Raw genomic sequence first — 16464 nt, 5'->3', positions numbered from 1 at the left:
ATGACCTGAGCCGAAGGCAGTTGCTTAACCAACTGAGCCACCCAGGCGCCCTAGGGATGCTGTGTTCTATTAACCATCTCCAACTCTCTCTGCAGGTACCCTCAGACCGGCCACTCATTACGATCCTTGTGCCCACTTTGCTTCTGGCAGTGAAGCACTGCCCCTGGGCCCCTATTCTTCCATCCCCATTGCTATTAGTGAGCACACTTCTGGAACAGCATCTGGACCACAGGCCTTATCACTGAGCTTCTCAGTGATGTGGCTGCCCCCTCCACAATGCATTCCTGGTCACCTTGGTCAGCGTGTCCACTGTGCCTTCCTGGGTGCCCCCTTTAAGAAAACATGAATACTTGATTGTTGACTGCAATAATATCCATGAAACAGGAAATCAGCAAATTATAGGGTTTTCCCCCTGGTGAACATTAAAATAAGTAATTTTTTTTTTAAGATTTTATTTATTTATTTGAGAGAGAGAGAATGAGAGATAGAGAGCACGAGAGGGAAGAGGGTCAGAGGAAGAAGCAGACTCCCTGCTGAGCAGGGAGCCCGATGTGGGACTCGATCCCAGAACTCCAGGATCATGACCTGAGCCGAAGGCAGTCGCTTAACCAACTGAGCCACCCAGGCGCCCTAAAATAAGTAACTTTTAATATGGAAATTTCCATTCGTCTCTACCATCTGAAATCACCCTGTATATACGAATGAACCTTTGAGAAATACTACAGTGGTCAAGAGGGAGACATTTAGAAAGTAGGAAAACCCTCCAGCCCCTGCACATCTGTGGATCCAGGTCCTGCTGAATACTGTGTGAGTTCTGGAGTGGTCCCTGCAGTCACCCTTGAGCCTGTCAGGTACTGCAGTGTCCCCTGGACTTGAGCACAGATCTGCCCTTTGAATGGCTTGAGGACAAGCGGGAGGTCCTTAAACCCATTTGCCTATCAGCTTCTTTACCCTTTACTTTAAAGGGACTATGGAAAGAATGACCTCTTCCTTCTTATTTCTTGGAAATATCACACACATTCAACTGAAAAGTAAATAGAGAAACTTTTTAATTCCCTGCAAGGAAAAATTCCTGGATATTTCCATGTGTCTTATAATCACAGAGACATTCTTATCCTTACTCAAACATTACCAAAAATAAAGACAATGTTTACAATTTATTCTACAAAGACGCAAACAATCTCATAAAAAAAAAAGCAGAAAGACAAGACACGAATTCCAAGGACAGACATGAAAACAATATGATTTCAAAGATTTATTGCTTATTTTTTGTATGTTTTGTTTTTATTTGTTTCACTTTTTGTACGTTTATCTCATAAGAGCCTACAGAAGTGAGGGAAATTGTCTGCAGGCTAATTTTAAACAACATGAGAGAGAGGTTAAGCGTTAAATATAAAAAATAAAACTTTTAACTTACTTACTATACTAGAAAGAATCTTCCTGAAACATGTCAGTTAAATTGGTCTGCAATGCATTAAGAAATGGAGAACATGTATCTCCTCTAAGAAATATTTCAAACCTTGTGTACACTATCAAAAGAGCCGGTCAGCAAGTTTTCAAGTCACAATCCCCTGGACAAACTAAAGACAAGTTACCTTTTACCTGAACTCAGAAGAGCAAAGTCTGTAGGAGTAAAAATATTGCCAGTGTTCTCAGCAATCTACCCATACATCTGACAGCTTCTGAAAGTCTATTCAGTAATGTGAACCATGATTTATTTCCTGCAAGCTCCTTGCTTAAGTGGCAAGTAACTTCCGAGGCTGGACTTCGCAGTCTGTGGAGAGAGAAGCAAGCCGTACTGGCAGCATTGTTCCATCTTGAAAATCCTCCTCCGAACGGGAAGAGAGTCCAGCAATGACCTTCCTTGCAACACCGCCCGCACACGCAGAGCTGCAAGTCTGCGCTGCGGGTCGCTGGGCAGGGGCGACTCTCAGCCACTAAAGCCAGTAGCAGATTAAAGAGAAGAGAAAGAAGTGAAGGCCAAACGTTTCAGTTGATAGATGCTATCCCAGATAACATAGCAAGGGCTTGTGGTCTAGAAATGGATGAGACATCAAAATGAGGTAACCAGGTATTGATAATGTTGAGAATTTAAGATGCAAGTCCCACCACTGAAGATGGAGCTTTTTGACATGGCACTGCAAGGAGTTCTGCCTGGGATCGATCTGTTTGGAAGTCCCTTCTGGGCAGCACTGTTAGATATTTCTATTATCTGCTACATCGGAACCTCTGAATAATCATGACTTATACTCAAGATGATGCCTCTGACACCTGCAAGGTTCTGAAGGATCCTCCAAATCAAAGAAAGGTCATATAATGCCTGGTATTATTTTGGCATTAGCCTATATTATATAACGATTATTTAAAATTCAGTAATCCATATTTGGGCTCAATGATAGCTCTATCAATCTTACTGTTTTCTCACCTAGAACATCCCATTCTCCCAATAGGCTTATTGCACAACCAAAACCAAAGTGGGGACAGTGGGTTCTTGAAATATAATCAGCCAGGAGGAAAGATCCCACCGGCCAACTCCCTGATACAAGATCACCAGTGTATCTCAACGCAACCTGAATACTCCTTACAGTGACATCCTCTTGAAGACCAAATATTCCAAACCCTTAGTTTTTATAGGATTTAGAACCATTTTTCACTTAGCTAACCCTCCACTTGCTTACTGTCTTCTATATGCATTTGTCCAACTTGGGTTGGCTGTTGAGTACCAGTAGAGGGGAATCCCAATTCTGCCTCCTCGACTCTCCTTTACGGACTTGGAAATGGAAGGTAGTGCAGTTCTTTCTGGCCATCTGGTAGGCTTGAGACTCCAGGCTTCTTGGGGTAAGTTCGGCTGGCAATTTTAAGGAACTCTTCTGCTGCATCAAGAGCAATGAGACGATCCTGCCAAAGGTTTAAACATACAAATGTCAAGATGGGAACTCAACCACGTCGATGGGAAAACCAATCCAGTAACAATCCCGCCCTAGAAATAATCACGAGCAAGTAAAACATTTCTTCAATTTTTCTCAACAAATTTAGAGATGCCCCTTAACCCTTTGCGTACATTATCCAAGAAACGTTCCGCACTCTTAGAGTCCCTTCAAATGCTTTTTTAATCTTAGGTTATATACACAATGTTTCTCACAGCTCTTTGACCTACAAATGGTTCAAAAATCTGACCGCAGAGCAGAAGTGGCTGAAAAGTACAGATTCTTGAGCCACAATCCGAGCCTCAATAGGGCTGAGTGCAATCCAGAAATCTGAGTATTTAAAGCCCTTCAGGTGGTTCTGATGCTGCCGGCCCCCAGAAACCAGCGTATAAGATACCACCTCGAGCTGTGGTGTTGCTGGTGGTGCTGGAATGATGAGTATTTGGAATAACAGAAAAGAAAAATTTAAAGCAAAATGAGGGCATGTAAAAAAATATATCCACTGGGGCGCCTGGGTGGCTCAGTCGGTTAGGTGTCTGCCTTCGGCTCAGGTCATGATCCCGGGGTCCTGAGTTCGAGCCCCACATTGGGCTCCTTGCTCAGCGGGGAATCTGCTTCTCCCTCTATCTCCCTCTGGCTCTGCTCCTCCCCTGCTCATGCTCTGTCTCTAATAAATAAATAAAATCCTTAAAAAAAAAAAAAAATACATCCACTTACCACGACAAAGAGGTATCTCTCTGAGAGCTCCCAGCTTGTTGGAAAAATACTGGTTTCTTCAGCCAGTTTTAACAATATCTCCCGAGCTTTCCTTGTGTTTTTAGAATCACTGATGGTGCTGAGTTTCGTCACTGACAACAAAGAGTCGGCTTCCTTTTGAAAACCTACGGGGACAAAAACTTTACCCCTCATGTAAATACAGTAGTCACAGGAAATGGCCGTCCTACAGGGGATTAAGAAGGCACCCAGATGTGGACTCCAAACAAACATCAGGAGCCAAGGCACCATTCCATGGGCTCCCTCCCAGGTCAGTGTGACTGATAGGGTCTTTAATTAAAGCTCCTTTGAGATTTCTTCTCATTTAATTTTCTTCGTTAACTTCCCTTCCAAGTTAAGCCTCAGATCCTCATGCACTGACAGCTTGCTGCCCCCCCACTTTTTTTTTTTGGCACTGAAATCCTCCTCCCACTCCTTACTCTTCCCCTACCTGCCTTTGCAGTTTGGGACCTGCAAAGTGGTTGTCTCCAGGCTTCTATGTCTCCAAGCCCAGATGCCCTTCCCTGAGGCAATTGTCTGGTTAAAATTACTCACCCCAAAATATGAAAGACTCAGAGATTTACACCTGCCTGGGGTAACTCACATTATAAAAGGAGACAATTAGGTCACAATAATGGTGAGTAAAGAGGGCAGGGGTCCATCCCATCTCACTGTATCCCAACTAAAGCAATGGAGGCTGGCGATAGCAACCAGGTACACCCCGTGTGAAAAGGTATGATGCCAAGGTGTCCTGTTCTCTTTCAAGGCAGAAGGATGGAGGACTTCAAACTCGAGATGCTCACGCTTTAAATACTAAAACGAGGTCATTTTACAACATGAGGGGCCGTGTTTACTGCAGCACGACCCTAGCCGACTTAAGAAAAACCAATCCCCAATATCCATGCCACAGGTTATGTCCCAACTTGGAAGCTTCCCTACCTTTTATTCCTTCTGAGAGTCTACACCGAGTTTCGCTGTCTCTCTTACAAACAGTATTTCCTCCAACCTGCCTCTTCTTAGACAGCGGCTCCTAACTGGCCAATCACGCTCATCTAGTTCAATCCATGAAGTACACTGCCCAAAACATTCCGTGGTAGTGCCCACCTGCTTCCCCTGCCCTGGGATACTCCACACTGAGGACAGATGCAGGAGCACATGGCAAAGTTTGTCCTCAAGACACGGGCTGGTGGTAACAGAAATATCAGATGTTTATGCTGGAGGATACAAGGAGGACAGGCTTGGGGCCGTAATTAGTAGGCGGCAGCTCCCATCAGTCAGCCACCGACGTGCCTTTTACGCAACGCACGCAGAAGACAGGGAAGAATGATCACCACTGGTGATTTGCACCATTCCATGATCACTTTCAGACTCACCTAAATCCTCTAAAATGCGTTTCCATCTATTTCTCACTTCCCTCCGAATCTGCCGCAGGGTGTAGATATCGTAGTTGAGTTTTTGCCACTCCTGTAGGAAAATGAAAATGCAGCTTTATTTTTACCCCTCGGCCTCCACTGCTACCTAATTCCCAAACGGAAGCTAAGTGAAACATGTGGGTCTCCTCTTCACCAGGCTTCAAAACCTGTCTGGAAAGAGAGGAGGGCATGGGGGAGGAGGAGTCCATAGGAATCCGTCGGCTACCAGTTTCGGGGCATTCGTTAAACTCTCCCATTCCTGGTCTCAGTCTCAGTGCTCTTACCTGTAAAGTGGGGATAACAGTGACGACTTCATTCCAGACCGTTATTAAGATTAAAAGTATATAGGAGCACAACACCTGCATGCAGTGAGCCCCTAATAAAACCCATGTATTACCAAAGCCATTTTATCCCTTGAGAAACCGAGGCCCAAAGACGTTAACTGGGGAATCCAATACCATGCAGCTAATTGGTACCAGAATTGGTATTTGAATCCAGGTCTGAGTCCAAAGTCCATGAGAAAAACGACACACACCAAGAATTTATTTCTTCTTCCTTTATTATCAGAGTGAAGTAGACCTGGGAATCCCAAGTTTCTGGATTCCCAGCCAACATTTTCTTCACCATATGTCATCATCACTCTCTTTCACTTCTGTTCCATGATAGGGCGAATCTTTCAGGCATTCTTCAGAACTATTAAAAAGCTATCATTCTGAAAATTTCAATCTTATGGGTAGTAGGCCATCACATTGGTCCCCAAACAGAACTTGAATCTTTCAGGAGCGTTAGAATCTATTAAGCTGGGGCACCTGGGTGGCTCAGTGGTTAAGCATCTGCCTTCGGCTCAGGTCATGATCCCAGGGTCCTGGGATGAGCTCCAAGTCGGGCTCCCTGCTCCACGGGAAGCCTGCTTCTTCCTCCCCAACTCCCCCTGCTTGTGTTCCCTCTCTCGCCGTGTCTCTCTCTCTGTCAAATAAATAAACAAAATCTTAAAAAAAAAAAAAAAAAGCATCTTTATTAAGCGAAGTGTTTCTTTTAAATGTCATGGACATTTATTGTTAAGAAGCCTTATCTACACAGAACAGTCATTTTATGGAGAATACCTTTTCCTTTCAGCAAAAACATTAACCACACAACTATTCTTAATGCTCAATTTAAGACCCACGTATGTGATACTCTGACTTCTCTAACCGCATTTCTTTCAATGATGACACTATTTCCCTATAGTTCCTGTCGAGGCTGGCCTTGCTCATTGCTAATCAACTTTCATGACTGGCTAAGAGAAACCAATTTAGCTGCCATTCACAAATAATTATAGATTCCACTTTGAAAACAAAAAACCAGCAAAATAAAGGGGGTTTTGTTACAACTGTGTTTTAGGTCTCGTATCTAAGGAGAGGCCATCAAAAGGGCATAGGATTTCAGCCATTTTTTAGAAGTCAGAAAGTGGGGAATTTGAGTACTGTTTCCTGGTCTTCTGTGGGTTGTTCTTTTTTTTTCTTTTTTCGGTTTTTGAACCTAAGACGCGTGTGTACATGTGTGGGCACATGTGTGGTGCCCACCACATGTGTGGTGACTGGGGTCAGCGATAAGGCCTGTGCCCTAGAAGAAAGCAGAGTTAAAGGACTCATCTTGGAAATATGCAACCTTGCCCTCATCTTGAGCACTGTGTTAAAGTGCGTGATATATATAATCCCCTACAGAGTGTGTAAGTTGGGGGGAAACCTCAAGTATTGTTGTTCTCATTGGATGGGCCTTATTGTACCACACTGGCCATTCAGGGCGTAGCATCTTGGAAAAGAACACAGCGGCTAGAACCATACTGCCCGGGTCGGGGTCCCGGGTTGGGGCCCCGGGTCTGGGTCCGGGCTCCATTATTTCTTAACAGCCTGGCTTTGGGCAAGTTCATAACTGTGTCTCATGGCCTCTTGTGCAGCAGGGGGACACAAGTGCTACCAACCTCAGAGGCTTATTCTGAGGATCACGTGTGCTCATGCAAGCCCTGAAAGGGGCGCTTGATGCACATTCTCCTCCAAGTCAGGGTAGACACGATTAAGAAACAATCTTCCAAGACTCAGGATGGTTTCTATCATGAGGATTGAGGGAAGTATCTCATTTGGAAGGATCTCCAGAAGAAAAAGTGCTCAGCTCTTAGCATCAGATATGGTTTCACTTTTCCTGAAAACTGTTGCATCATTCTGGACATTATTTGTAACTGATCAGTTTCCACCAAATGAAAATACAGAGTCCTTTCACGGAAAATTGATAGGATTTCGTAAGTATTTTTGAATGACCAAAAATTCAAGCTACTTTTTATGTCTTTATTCATGCTTTTTCTCTTCTCATCTTCTGTCTTGTGCTCTCTCACTGTCTTTTCATGTGAGTTGCTTCGGTCCTTTTTGCTAAAAAGAAGATTGTAAATAAATAAAATATTACACAGAGCAGCGTGGCGCTGATTCTCAATGAAACGGGTCCTCCTTAAATGGAAAGTGATCGGGCTTTTAGAAACACTTGATTCAAGAAACCCACACAATCAAAAAATCCGCAGATGAGTTTTGCCTTCTGTCTTCACACAACCTTAAATCATGTAACAAACCACTAGGTGGCTTCATTAACTTGTGATTCAAGGTCTCTAAGCCGCTTTCTTGGCTTCTTCTGACTGGCTGATGGCCAGTTCTGGCTGATGCCCCAGAACTTGTTCCCTCAGCTCAAAGTAGCCAAATCCTATCCTTTCAGAGCCCCAGCCTCACTGAGCTGTCCAAGCTTCAGACCTTTTTTTTTTTTTAACTTTTCTCTTCTTGCTGCCCACCTATCAGCTATTTTGCTATTCTTAAATTCCAACACTGCATGTCCTACAAATTCGTTCTCTTTCAGTATCTGTTATTCTAATAAAAGCGCTTGATGGAGAAGCAATACTATGACATGGAAAAATCTGCTATGGACGGATCCCCACATGATGCATCAACTGACTTGTGCACGGGAAGTGCTTGTTAAGATTAACGGGATGAAACCATGCGCTTCATATATCTGGATTATTACTGTCGTCTTTTGACAGAATGGTCATGGATAATCATCACATATGAAAGTATCTGGAAGTTTTGCGCAGAATGTAAAGCTCTAAAACCAGTAGAAGCATGGGTAGGGTTTTAACTAAGAATTGGCTTTTGATAAAATAAATGAGGAGGGAATTTGAATTTGTCTTTAAGATGACCCCAAAGAACAGAATCTGAATGCAACAAATGAGAAACGGTGATGTACAAAATCTTACTCACAGCTAAACAAACTAACTCACCTATTCCCTGATACTTGGAGAAAAGCAAGTCTTGTGGTGTCCTACAATTTTTAAGTCGTCACACTTTGTTTTTAGACAAATAATTTTAAAATAACAGAGACCAGGGGTGCCTGGGTGGAGCAGTCATTTGAGTGTCCCGCTCTTGGTTTCAGCTCAGGTCGTGATCTCGGGGTCCTGGGATTGAGCCCCACACTGGGCTATGTGCTCTGCCCAGAATCTACTTGGGATTCTCTCTCTCCCTCTCCCCCTCCCCCCTCTCTAAAATAAATAAATAATTAAAAAAAAAATAACAAAGAGCAATTACTCTTCACAAGTGAGTTGAAATTCAAACCCACTAGACATCAAAAGTTGGTCTTATTTTCTAAAATTATCTCTTGTTTGTCTTTTGCTAAATCCTGATGTAATACATTGTGCTCGTCTTGATACAGTGGCCTGAAACTTTGACAATAAGTCAATTAGCAAAGGTGTAATAAAAGAAATAATGCAGGGGGCGGCTGTGTGGCTCAGTCAGTTAAGCCTCCAATTCTTGATTTTGGTTCAGGTCATGATCTCAGGGTCGTGAGAGGGAGCCCCACATCGGGCTCCATGCTCAGCAGGGAGTCTGTTTGAGATTCTCTTTATCCCTCTCCCTCTGCCCCTCCTCTGCCCCCCCCCCCAAAAGGAAGGAAGAAAGAATTGGTTGCATAAGGTACTTGAGAGCCGAGTCCAAGTGAAAGACATGTGATTGAAAGTGTGTTACTGAGGGCACGTAGAGCATATTCCTGAGGTGCTTCTCCTCTCTGTTTGTTGGCCCACCAGATTCGGGCCAGATAAGAAGGCTGAGGCAACAAGAAGACAGGAGAACAAAGGACTCTATTACTGTGAGGTTGTGGATGAATGGGACAGTTTAAAAGTACTTGACATTTCTTGCTAAAAAAGGTGATGTATGCATATAGAGAAATGTACTCTAACAAGAGGCTATATATATTTTAAGTCATCTTAAACTCTTAGGAACAACTTCAAAAGTGATCAACTTATTTTTAGTTATAAAAATAATATAATCACATGGAAGTAAAAGCCCTAAAAGAACAGAAGGGTCTAAAATGAAAATGAAAAGTTTGCTTTCCCATCTTCTTTTTCTTACCTTATTCCTCAGTAGTACACTCAACTTTGGCTGTATATTAGAATCATCCAGGGAGCATTTTTAAAATACCAATGCACGAGATCCATCTCCCAGGCTGATGAAATCAGAATCCTTTGAAGGGGTGCCAGGTTTGAAATCCAATACCTCACATCAGTCAGCATACCCCCACTGGGGCAGTAATGGGAACCTAACCCAGCTCATCAAAGGAGATGCAGCTAAATCTGTGAGGCTTTCACGAGTGACCAGGAGAGATGTTCTCCCTTCCCCTGGACAATGTAGTGAGAGGGTAAGAAACCTAGAACTAACTAGAACTGCTCCATCTCTGTGACTACCCTGAGAAGAGTCAGCCTAAGGAAGAAGTCAACTCTCAGAGGAGGACAAAGGTGAAAGAATCAGAGAGAGAGAGAGCCTAAGGACATCTGGGCCTCAGGATCCTATCTCATCTGAAGTCATTCCTACTTCTGGAACTCTCTGTTATCCAAGACAATTCCACGTAGGTTTAGACAACTGGAGTTCTTTCTCTGGTCCTTGCATCCGAAAGATTCATGTTACAAAGTGCGTTCACTGAGTACATAAACAAAAAGGAAACTATAACTACCGCACAAAATATTAGTCTCATGTTTTCCTACCTCTTGCTCCTGGGGGACAACATTCAGCATATAGACCTATTTAGCTGAGCGAGGTTATGGCTTACAGAGAATGCAGTGTTAATGGCTCGATCTTTCTGTCCCAGAAGTGACTTAGTCAATGACACAAATATAATAGCAGTCCTCTTCTGGGTCTAAGGAATGCTTTATGGTGCCTCCCCTGAAATTCTGTCCATCAGAGCAGAGCTTCTCACTTGGGCAAGACTGTTCTTATAAGAGGGGAGAGGGGTCCAGCTACCATTGACTTAACCACTCAATTCCCTTACTTACAAACATATGTTGAATCTTTCTGTCTGGATCTAATGATCAGTTCAAAGTTAACTTTTGATCCATAATAACTTTGAGTCAAAACCTATTCACCATCTGAAACCCAAGCATTAGGATATCTTGGTTTTTGTCTTTCTTGGATGGTCAAAAATCATCTTCAGGAGAAGAAGATGCTCATACCCAGGCTTAAATCTGCTTCATCGTCATCTTCATTCCATATCCCAAGATCAGACAGTCACAAACTGAACTTTAAGAAATGGTCTTTATTGTATTTGATTGGCAAGAAGAGCCCTTCCCAAATTTTGCATGAGTTGTTACTTCCCTCATGCTCAACTTCCAGTAGCAGTCAAGCCAGAATTCAAATCTACTTCCAAAGTCTACATACCCTTAATTTAAGAAAGGAAACAGAAAAGAGTGACTAGTTATTGTTGCTACCCCAACACAGCTTCCTTTTCTTGCATATCTACGGCTTGTTTATGTAAGTTAGGTAATACATTCATATGATCCACAATCCAAAAAGTAATAAAGGCCCTGTCCCCCAGCCATCAGTGCCCTTTCTACAAATAAGGAATGTTACCAACTTCTCCCGCACCCTTGCATTTTTTCCCCCATAAATGCTGGCATACTATATCCTGTGCTTTTCACTTAATATATTTTAGCAATCATTCTGTATCAGAATATAAACTGTCCTTTTCTCTCTCTCCCTCTGCCCCTTCCCCCACTCATGCTTGCCCTCTGTCTCAAATAAATAAAATCTTTAAAAAAATAAAAATCTTTTAAAAATGTATATATATTTGTTTTATAGAAAATGTTCCCTAAAAAATTACAGTATTTTCCTAAATGTGCCTTAAAACTAAAAAATGCCTTAAGACCTTTTGCTCCCCATCATTCTTTCTAGCATCACCTAACTAAAATTCCCTTTGGGAATTTCCACTTCAGCTCAACACTGACACATTGGCTATAACAACATTCCATACATTGCCTTGTACGGAAGTTAAACATCTACATCAAGGTATGGCACAGTGAATGGAACCCCAATACTTTTACTTGAAAATGACAGCTTCTTGGTAAAGTGAATCCTTTGAACACTGTTAACTGCTATCTCTTTCTTTCAATTTTTGCCAGTTTATATCATCTCATATTACTTTCTATTTACGATGAAGAGAGATTCTCTAAAGGATAGAAAAAATCATATGGCCTGCATCTCTAGTCCAGTTTTCCTTCATTTCGTACATGGTGGGAAATATCCGATAAGTCAGAGAGAGACGTAATATGTGGGGGCACATCTGCTAACAGATTCTCTCATGTTTGCTTCTCACAGAGAAATGTGAGATGGATAACGCAGACGAGGGTAGTTTTGCAACTACTGAAGGGTACTCAAAACTGTTGATGTCAGTCTGGAGGAAGGTTTTCAGTAATGCAGGACAGGGCTCAGTGTGGGGGCCTCGTCATCATTTTTATCATTGACTTCGTGAAATCAAAGGCCACAGAGGTAGGAGAGGTAGCTGATATATGGCAGGAGAGAAACAAGAGTTGAAAATATGCAACAAATAAAGCCTATGAAATAAAACCTATACATTGAAATTTATTAGGAATAAATGGAGATATATCCTACTGTTAGGCTGAAACAGCAGAACACAGCCAAAGCAGCCAACGCAGGAACCCACTTGCACAGCAGTTCACATCAAAGACAGGTCTAGGGTTTGAATCAACCAAAAGCTCCAAATCGACCCAAAATGGGGCATTCAGTCTGCATTTCTCCGGCACTTGCTTTGTGCCAAGCACAAGTCTGGGCTTCCCAAAATAAATAGCACGTGGAGCCTGCCCTAAAGGTAGCCCCCTAAATGAATGTATATTATACTGCATTAATCATGAGCATCTCTGCACTCCACACAGAACCACCGGGGGGTGGGGGGCTGCCTAAAGAGGCATCCTGTCCAACAGTGATACAGCCAGGAGAGGGACCAAGACGAGATGAGGTGCTTGGGAGCCATGTCGTGGCGGCCTGGCTGACGGATCTGCAAACCACAGGGCTGTGGGGGTACGTGATGGCATTCTTCAAGCCTCAACAGCTGCTATGTGGAGGAAGGATCCTCTTCTTTTCTCTTCTCTATATATCCTCAAAATGCAGGACTAAGACTAAAAGGTAGAAAAGCCCCAAGAAGGAAGATCAGTGGAAGAAGGAAGTTTCTTTTCAGAATGAAGTCTTTGTAAGATAGTGAGTCCTTCATCACTGGACCTCAAAGGGGTCATTTCTACAGGAAATATACCACCGTTGACCTCTGTACAGCTTGGGAGTGAGGGGTGCTGACCTCCTATGAAGTCAAAAGTCCATGAATAACTTTTGATTCCCTGAACTACTGGGCACCTGGGTGGCTCAGTCGGTTAAGCATCTGCCTTTGGCTCAGGTCATGATCCCAGGGTCCTGGGATCGAGCCCCAAGTTGGGCTCCCTGCTAAGCGGGAGTTGGCTTCTCTCTCTCCTCCCCCCTCATGCCCTCTGTCGCTATCTCTGTCTGTCTCAAATAAATAAGATCTTAAAAAAAAATACTACTAATAGCCTCCTGTTGACCGGAAGTCTTACCATTAACATACACGATTTACATGTATTTTGCATATTATGTGTACTATATACTGTATTCTTATAATAAAGTAAGATAGAGAAAATATTATTAAAATAATAAGGAAAAGAAAAAAGAAAATAGGGTCAATGCACTTACAGTACTGTACTGTTTTTATCAAAATAAAATTCCTTGTATAAGTGGACCCATGCAGTTCAAACCCATGTTGTTCATGGGTCAAATATATATAACTTTAAATTTCTAAAAACGTAATTTCTTTTTTTTTAAGATTTTGTTTATTTGACAGAGTGAGAGTGAGACAGCAGAAGCAGGGGGAGCGGGAGAGGGAGAAGCAGGCTTCCCGCTGAGCAGGGAGCCCGATTAAGGGCTCGATCCCAGGACCCTGGGATCATGATCTGAGCTGAAGGCAGACGCTTAACCAACTGAGACACCCAGGCGCCCCTAGAAACGTAATTTCTATAGGCTCTTTCAATATAATATATTTTTCCTGTATCAACTGACAAAATCTAAAAGAATCTCAAGGCATTTACAAAAAAGTAGAGATAGAGAGGTAGATAGAGAGATAGAGATAATATGTATAGAGCACTTTCTTCTTCCCAGGCACTGCTTAAGCCCTTTACATGTGTTTACTCAGGTAATTCCTATAACGTGTGTTACTCTGGGAGATGGATATTATTATCACATCTCGAGAATGAGAAAACGGAGACAACTTGCCCAAGTGCGCTCTAGTAAGTGAGACCTGGGACTTCGCATCCCAGCAGCGTGGCTGTGGGGCCGATGCACTTTGCCACTCTCCACCGCCTTCTAAAACAGAAAGGGAGGGGACGTGTCGGCAGGTGGGAAGGGAGGAAAGCAAGTGGAAGAAGAGCAAAGGACAGCTGACTGGAGAAGAAACAAACCTGAAGCCACAGCAGCTGCGCCCGAGGAGGAACCAAGAAAACACAGCTGAAGTCTTGGGAGAGAACTTTTCTAGAGACCAAGTATTCCCAGGCTCTAGCCCAGAATGCTACCAAACAAACCCAACAACATCCTTCTCAAGGATGCTGGGAAGTTGTGCTCAAGTCCTTCCTCGAAGTTGTGCTCGAGTCCTTCCTCTGGGGACTTCAGTTCAGAGCAGGTAGAAAGGACCTCGCCCCCTCCCACTCATCCCGACCCTTTCTTCCGCACACTCCCTCCTGTCCACCTCCTCCCCATGTCCTCTGTGAGCAGAGCAACACAAGCAAAACCATTCCCTCCGAGGCGCAGGGTGGTGGGTAGTGAGGGGTGGCCCAACCGGCAAAGATCTGAGATTCTGAGGACCAAGGAGAAAAAGTCAGAATTTTGGCCTGAACTACACTTGTCTGCAATGGAGAGCCATGAAACTCCCCATACTTTCCTGAAACTGCTTCAGGCTCCAGGACTGGGTAAAAAAAAAAAAAAAACCCTGGGTTTCCTAGACTTACCTGAGGTCCTTCCTCTGCTCCTCTCCCTTGCTGCCCCACCTCTCATTCCGAAAGGAAGCCAGCCACATTAACCTCCCTTCCCTTGCAAAAGTCCCTGGGGAGCCTGCAGCCCTCTTCCGCCACACTCTTACCAGGACGCCTAACGCAGAACCCCAGCCATGTCCTCCCCAGAGCGCGCGGGACAGCCACAGCCAGCCAGGGCACTCACCCACATGGCTGGCTTCCTCCCCCCAGACCTCACCAGTGGGCAGCTTTCAGCGGACACCCAAAAGCTTGACCTCATGTGCCACGTCCAAGAAAAAGGATTCGGGAAGGAATCAGCTCGTTCTTCTTAAAAGGACAACTGAGTCACTCCCTGACGCAAGCAGCCATGGTGCCCTGCCCCTCCAACCCTGCAGCTGCCTCAAGCTCTAGCCCACTCTCCAGGCCCCTCTACCCACTGGCTTCCCTGGGGGGCTTCCACCTGCTGCTCTCACTTCCTCACCACCCCCAAATTCAGCAGTCCCTGGCAGGCGGCCCCCTTTGGAGCTGTTACCCACAGCAAGCGCTAGGTTGCCTTCCCCACCTTCTCGGCTCACTCGCGCCCAGTCAGGGGCGGCCCTCGCCCTAACCTAAAGCATGGATTGCTGACGGCCGGCCCCTTCTAACATGCCTCTCTGGGTTTCTGCGGGAAAAGGAGGGAAGTCTTACCATTAACATACCTATGGACCTATTCCCCCGCCCCTCGGAATGAGCAGCAGCGGGTGTGAGAGTCAGGATCTGCTGCCTCTGCAGGGCATCCTCCAGCTGACCTCCCTCCCCCCGCTCCCTGTCTTTGGCCTTTCTTCTTTTGTCTCTTCCTCTCCCGAAACCCTGCCCAACGTTCTGCCTTGGGCCGTCCCATCACCATCTGCCCAGATGATCCCCCCAACGCCTCAGCTCCTGTGGTCACTACTTCTCTGTCGGTCACTCCTAATCGCCTCCCGACCCCACGCCTCCACTGAGGGTCTCCACGGGCCCCTTTCCTCTGTCTCCACGTGGGGGGACAGGCCACTCTACAGAACCAACGAGACTCCCTGCCAGCCTCCCCCGAGCCAGCAACTGCCCTCCCACGCTCCCAGCTTTGTTCCCCGCTGCCCGCTCCCCTCAGTCCTACACGCCCCAATCCAGACCAGTCATCTGCTCCTGCCAATTTGCCCTCTGCCACACTATTCCCACCACCCCAGCTTTACCTGGCCTGAGCAGCGGCCAAAACTGGTCCCTCCACTTTCTTCCAGAAGCTAAGATCTCCCAACCCCTGAGCTGTCTTCCTGAAGGTGAGGTCGGGTATATTTCTGGGTCAGATTTGGGTGGTGCCCCAGCACTTACTGAATAAAGCTGCAATTCCAAGCAGGCTCGCCATGCTCCGACCATCCAGTCTCGATGAACACGTCCCCCCTACACACGTGTGCCCCCGCCGCACAGGACCACCGGTCTGTTCTCCAGCACGCCTTGAACCTGTGTGCCTTTGACCACGTTCACTCACCTCCTCATTCGAGAGCCATCTAAATCCTATTCACTCTTCAAGGCTCAGTTCAAAGGCCACCACCTTCAAAGATCTTCACCTTTCTTACCAACTGAAAATAATTGCTTTTTCTTTTGAAATTCCTCAGCCCCTTTATGAAAACTGTTGTAGAGCTATTTACTGTATAGACATTGGTAAAAAGGTATTTGTAATGTCCCCTTCGCTACTAGATTGTAGGATCCTTGGGTACAAGAACCTGGGTTCACCCATGTCTTACACAATCCTCTGTACACAGGGGTGCCCCAGTGGGTTTGCTGAATTCAAAGAAATATGACAAATCACATAAAGGCTGCATTCTGCCAGTGATTCAGTGCCTATTTTGATCTAGAAACTGGCACTAAATCTTATCAGAAAGAGTTACTTGGGCTCTAATCCGTGCCTTTCGTGGACAAGGCTGGTTTGTACCATCAAGATATTTTGATTTCCGTATTTTGGGGAAATGATGAATTTGAGAAAGGTGAAATTAAACAAAATAAT

At 44.7% G+C, this 16464-nt stretch overlaps 1 protein-coding gene across 6 annotated transcripts in view; it reads right to left on the bottom strand.

Moving 5' to 3' along the window:
• Positions 1–717: 717 nt before the first annotated feature.
• Positions 718–16464, bottom strand: part of MREG (melanoregulin) — a 59005-nt gene continuing 43258 nt past the window's right edge. For 2 of the 6 annotated variants that reach the window (XM_035007203.1, XM_035007206.1), the window contains exons 3-5: positions 5054–5144; positions 3645–3808; positions 2663–2898 (exon numbers count right to left, since the gene is read on the bottom strand). In XM_035007203.1, coding sequence (XP_034863094.1) covers positions 2764–2898; positions 3645–3808; positions 5054–5144 — 390 coding nt within the window. In that variant the 3' untranslated portion in view covers positions 2663–2763. Of the gene's footprint in view, positions 2036–2662; positions 2899–3644; positions 3809–5053; positions 5145–16464 lie in introns of those variants that run through there. The other 4 variants (XR_004679597.1, XR_004679598.1, XM_035007204.1 and 1 more) reach the window with 4 other exon arrangements.

This window comes from Mirounga leonina, unplaced genomic scaffold (assembly GCF_011800145.1).
Source record: "Mirounga leonina isolate KUSES-001 unplaced genomic scaffold, KU_Mleo_1.0 Mir_151, whole genome shotgun sequence".
Taxonomy (NCBI): domain Eukaryota; kingdom Metazoa; phylum Chordata; class Mammalia; order Carnivora; family Phocidae; genus Mirounga; species Mirounga leonina.
This window is presented reverse-complemented; position numbering and strand designations above follow the sequence as displayed.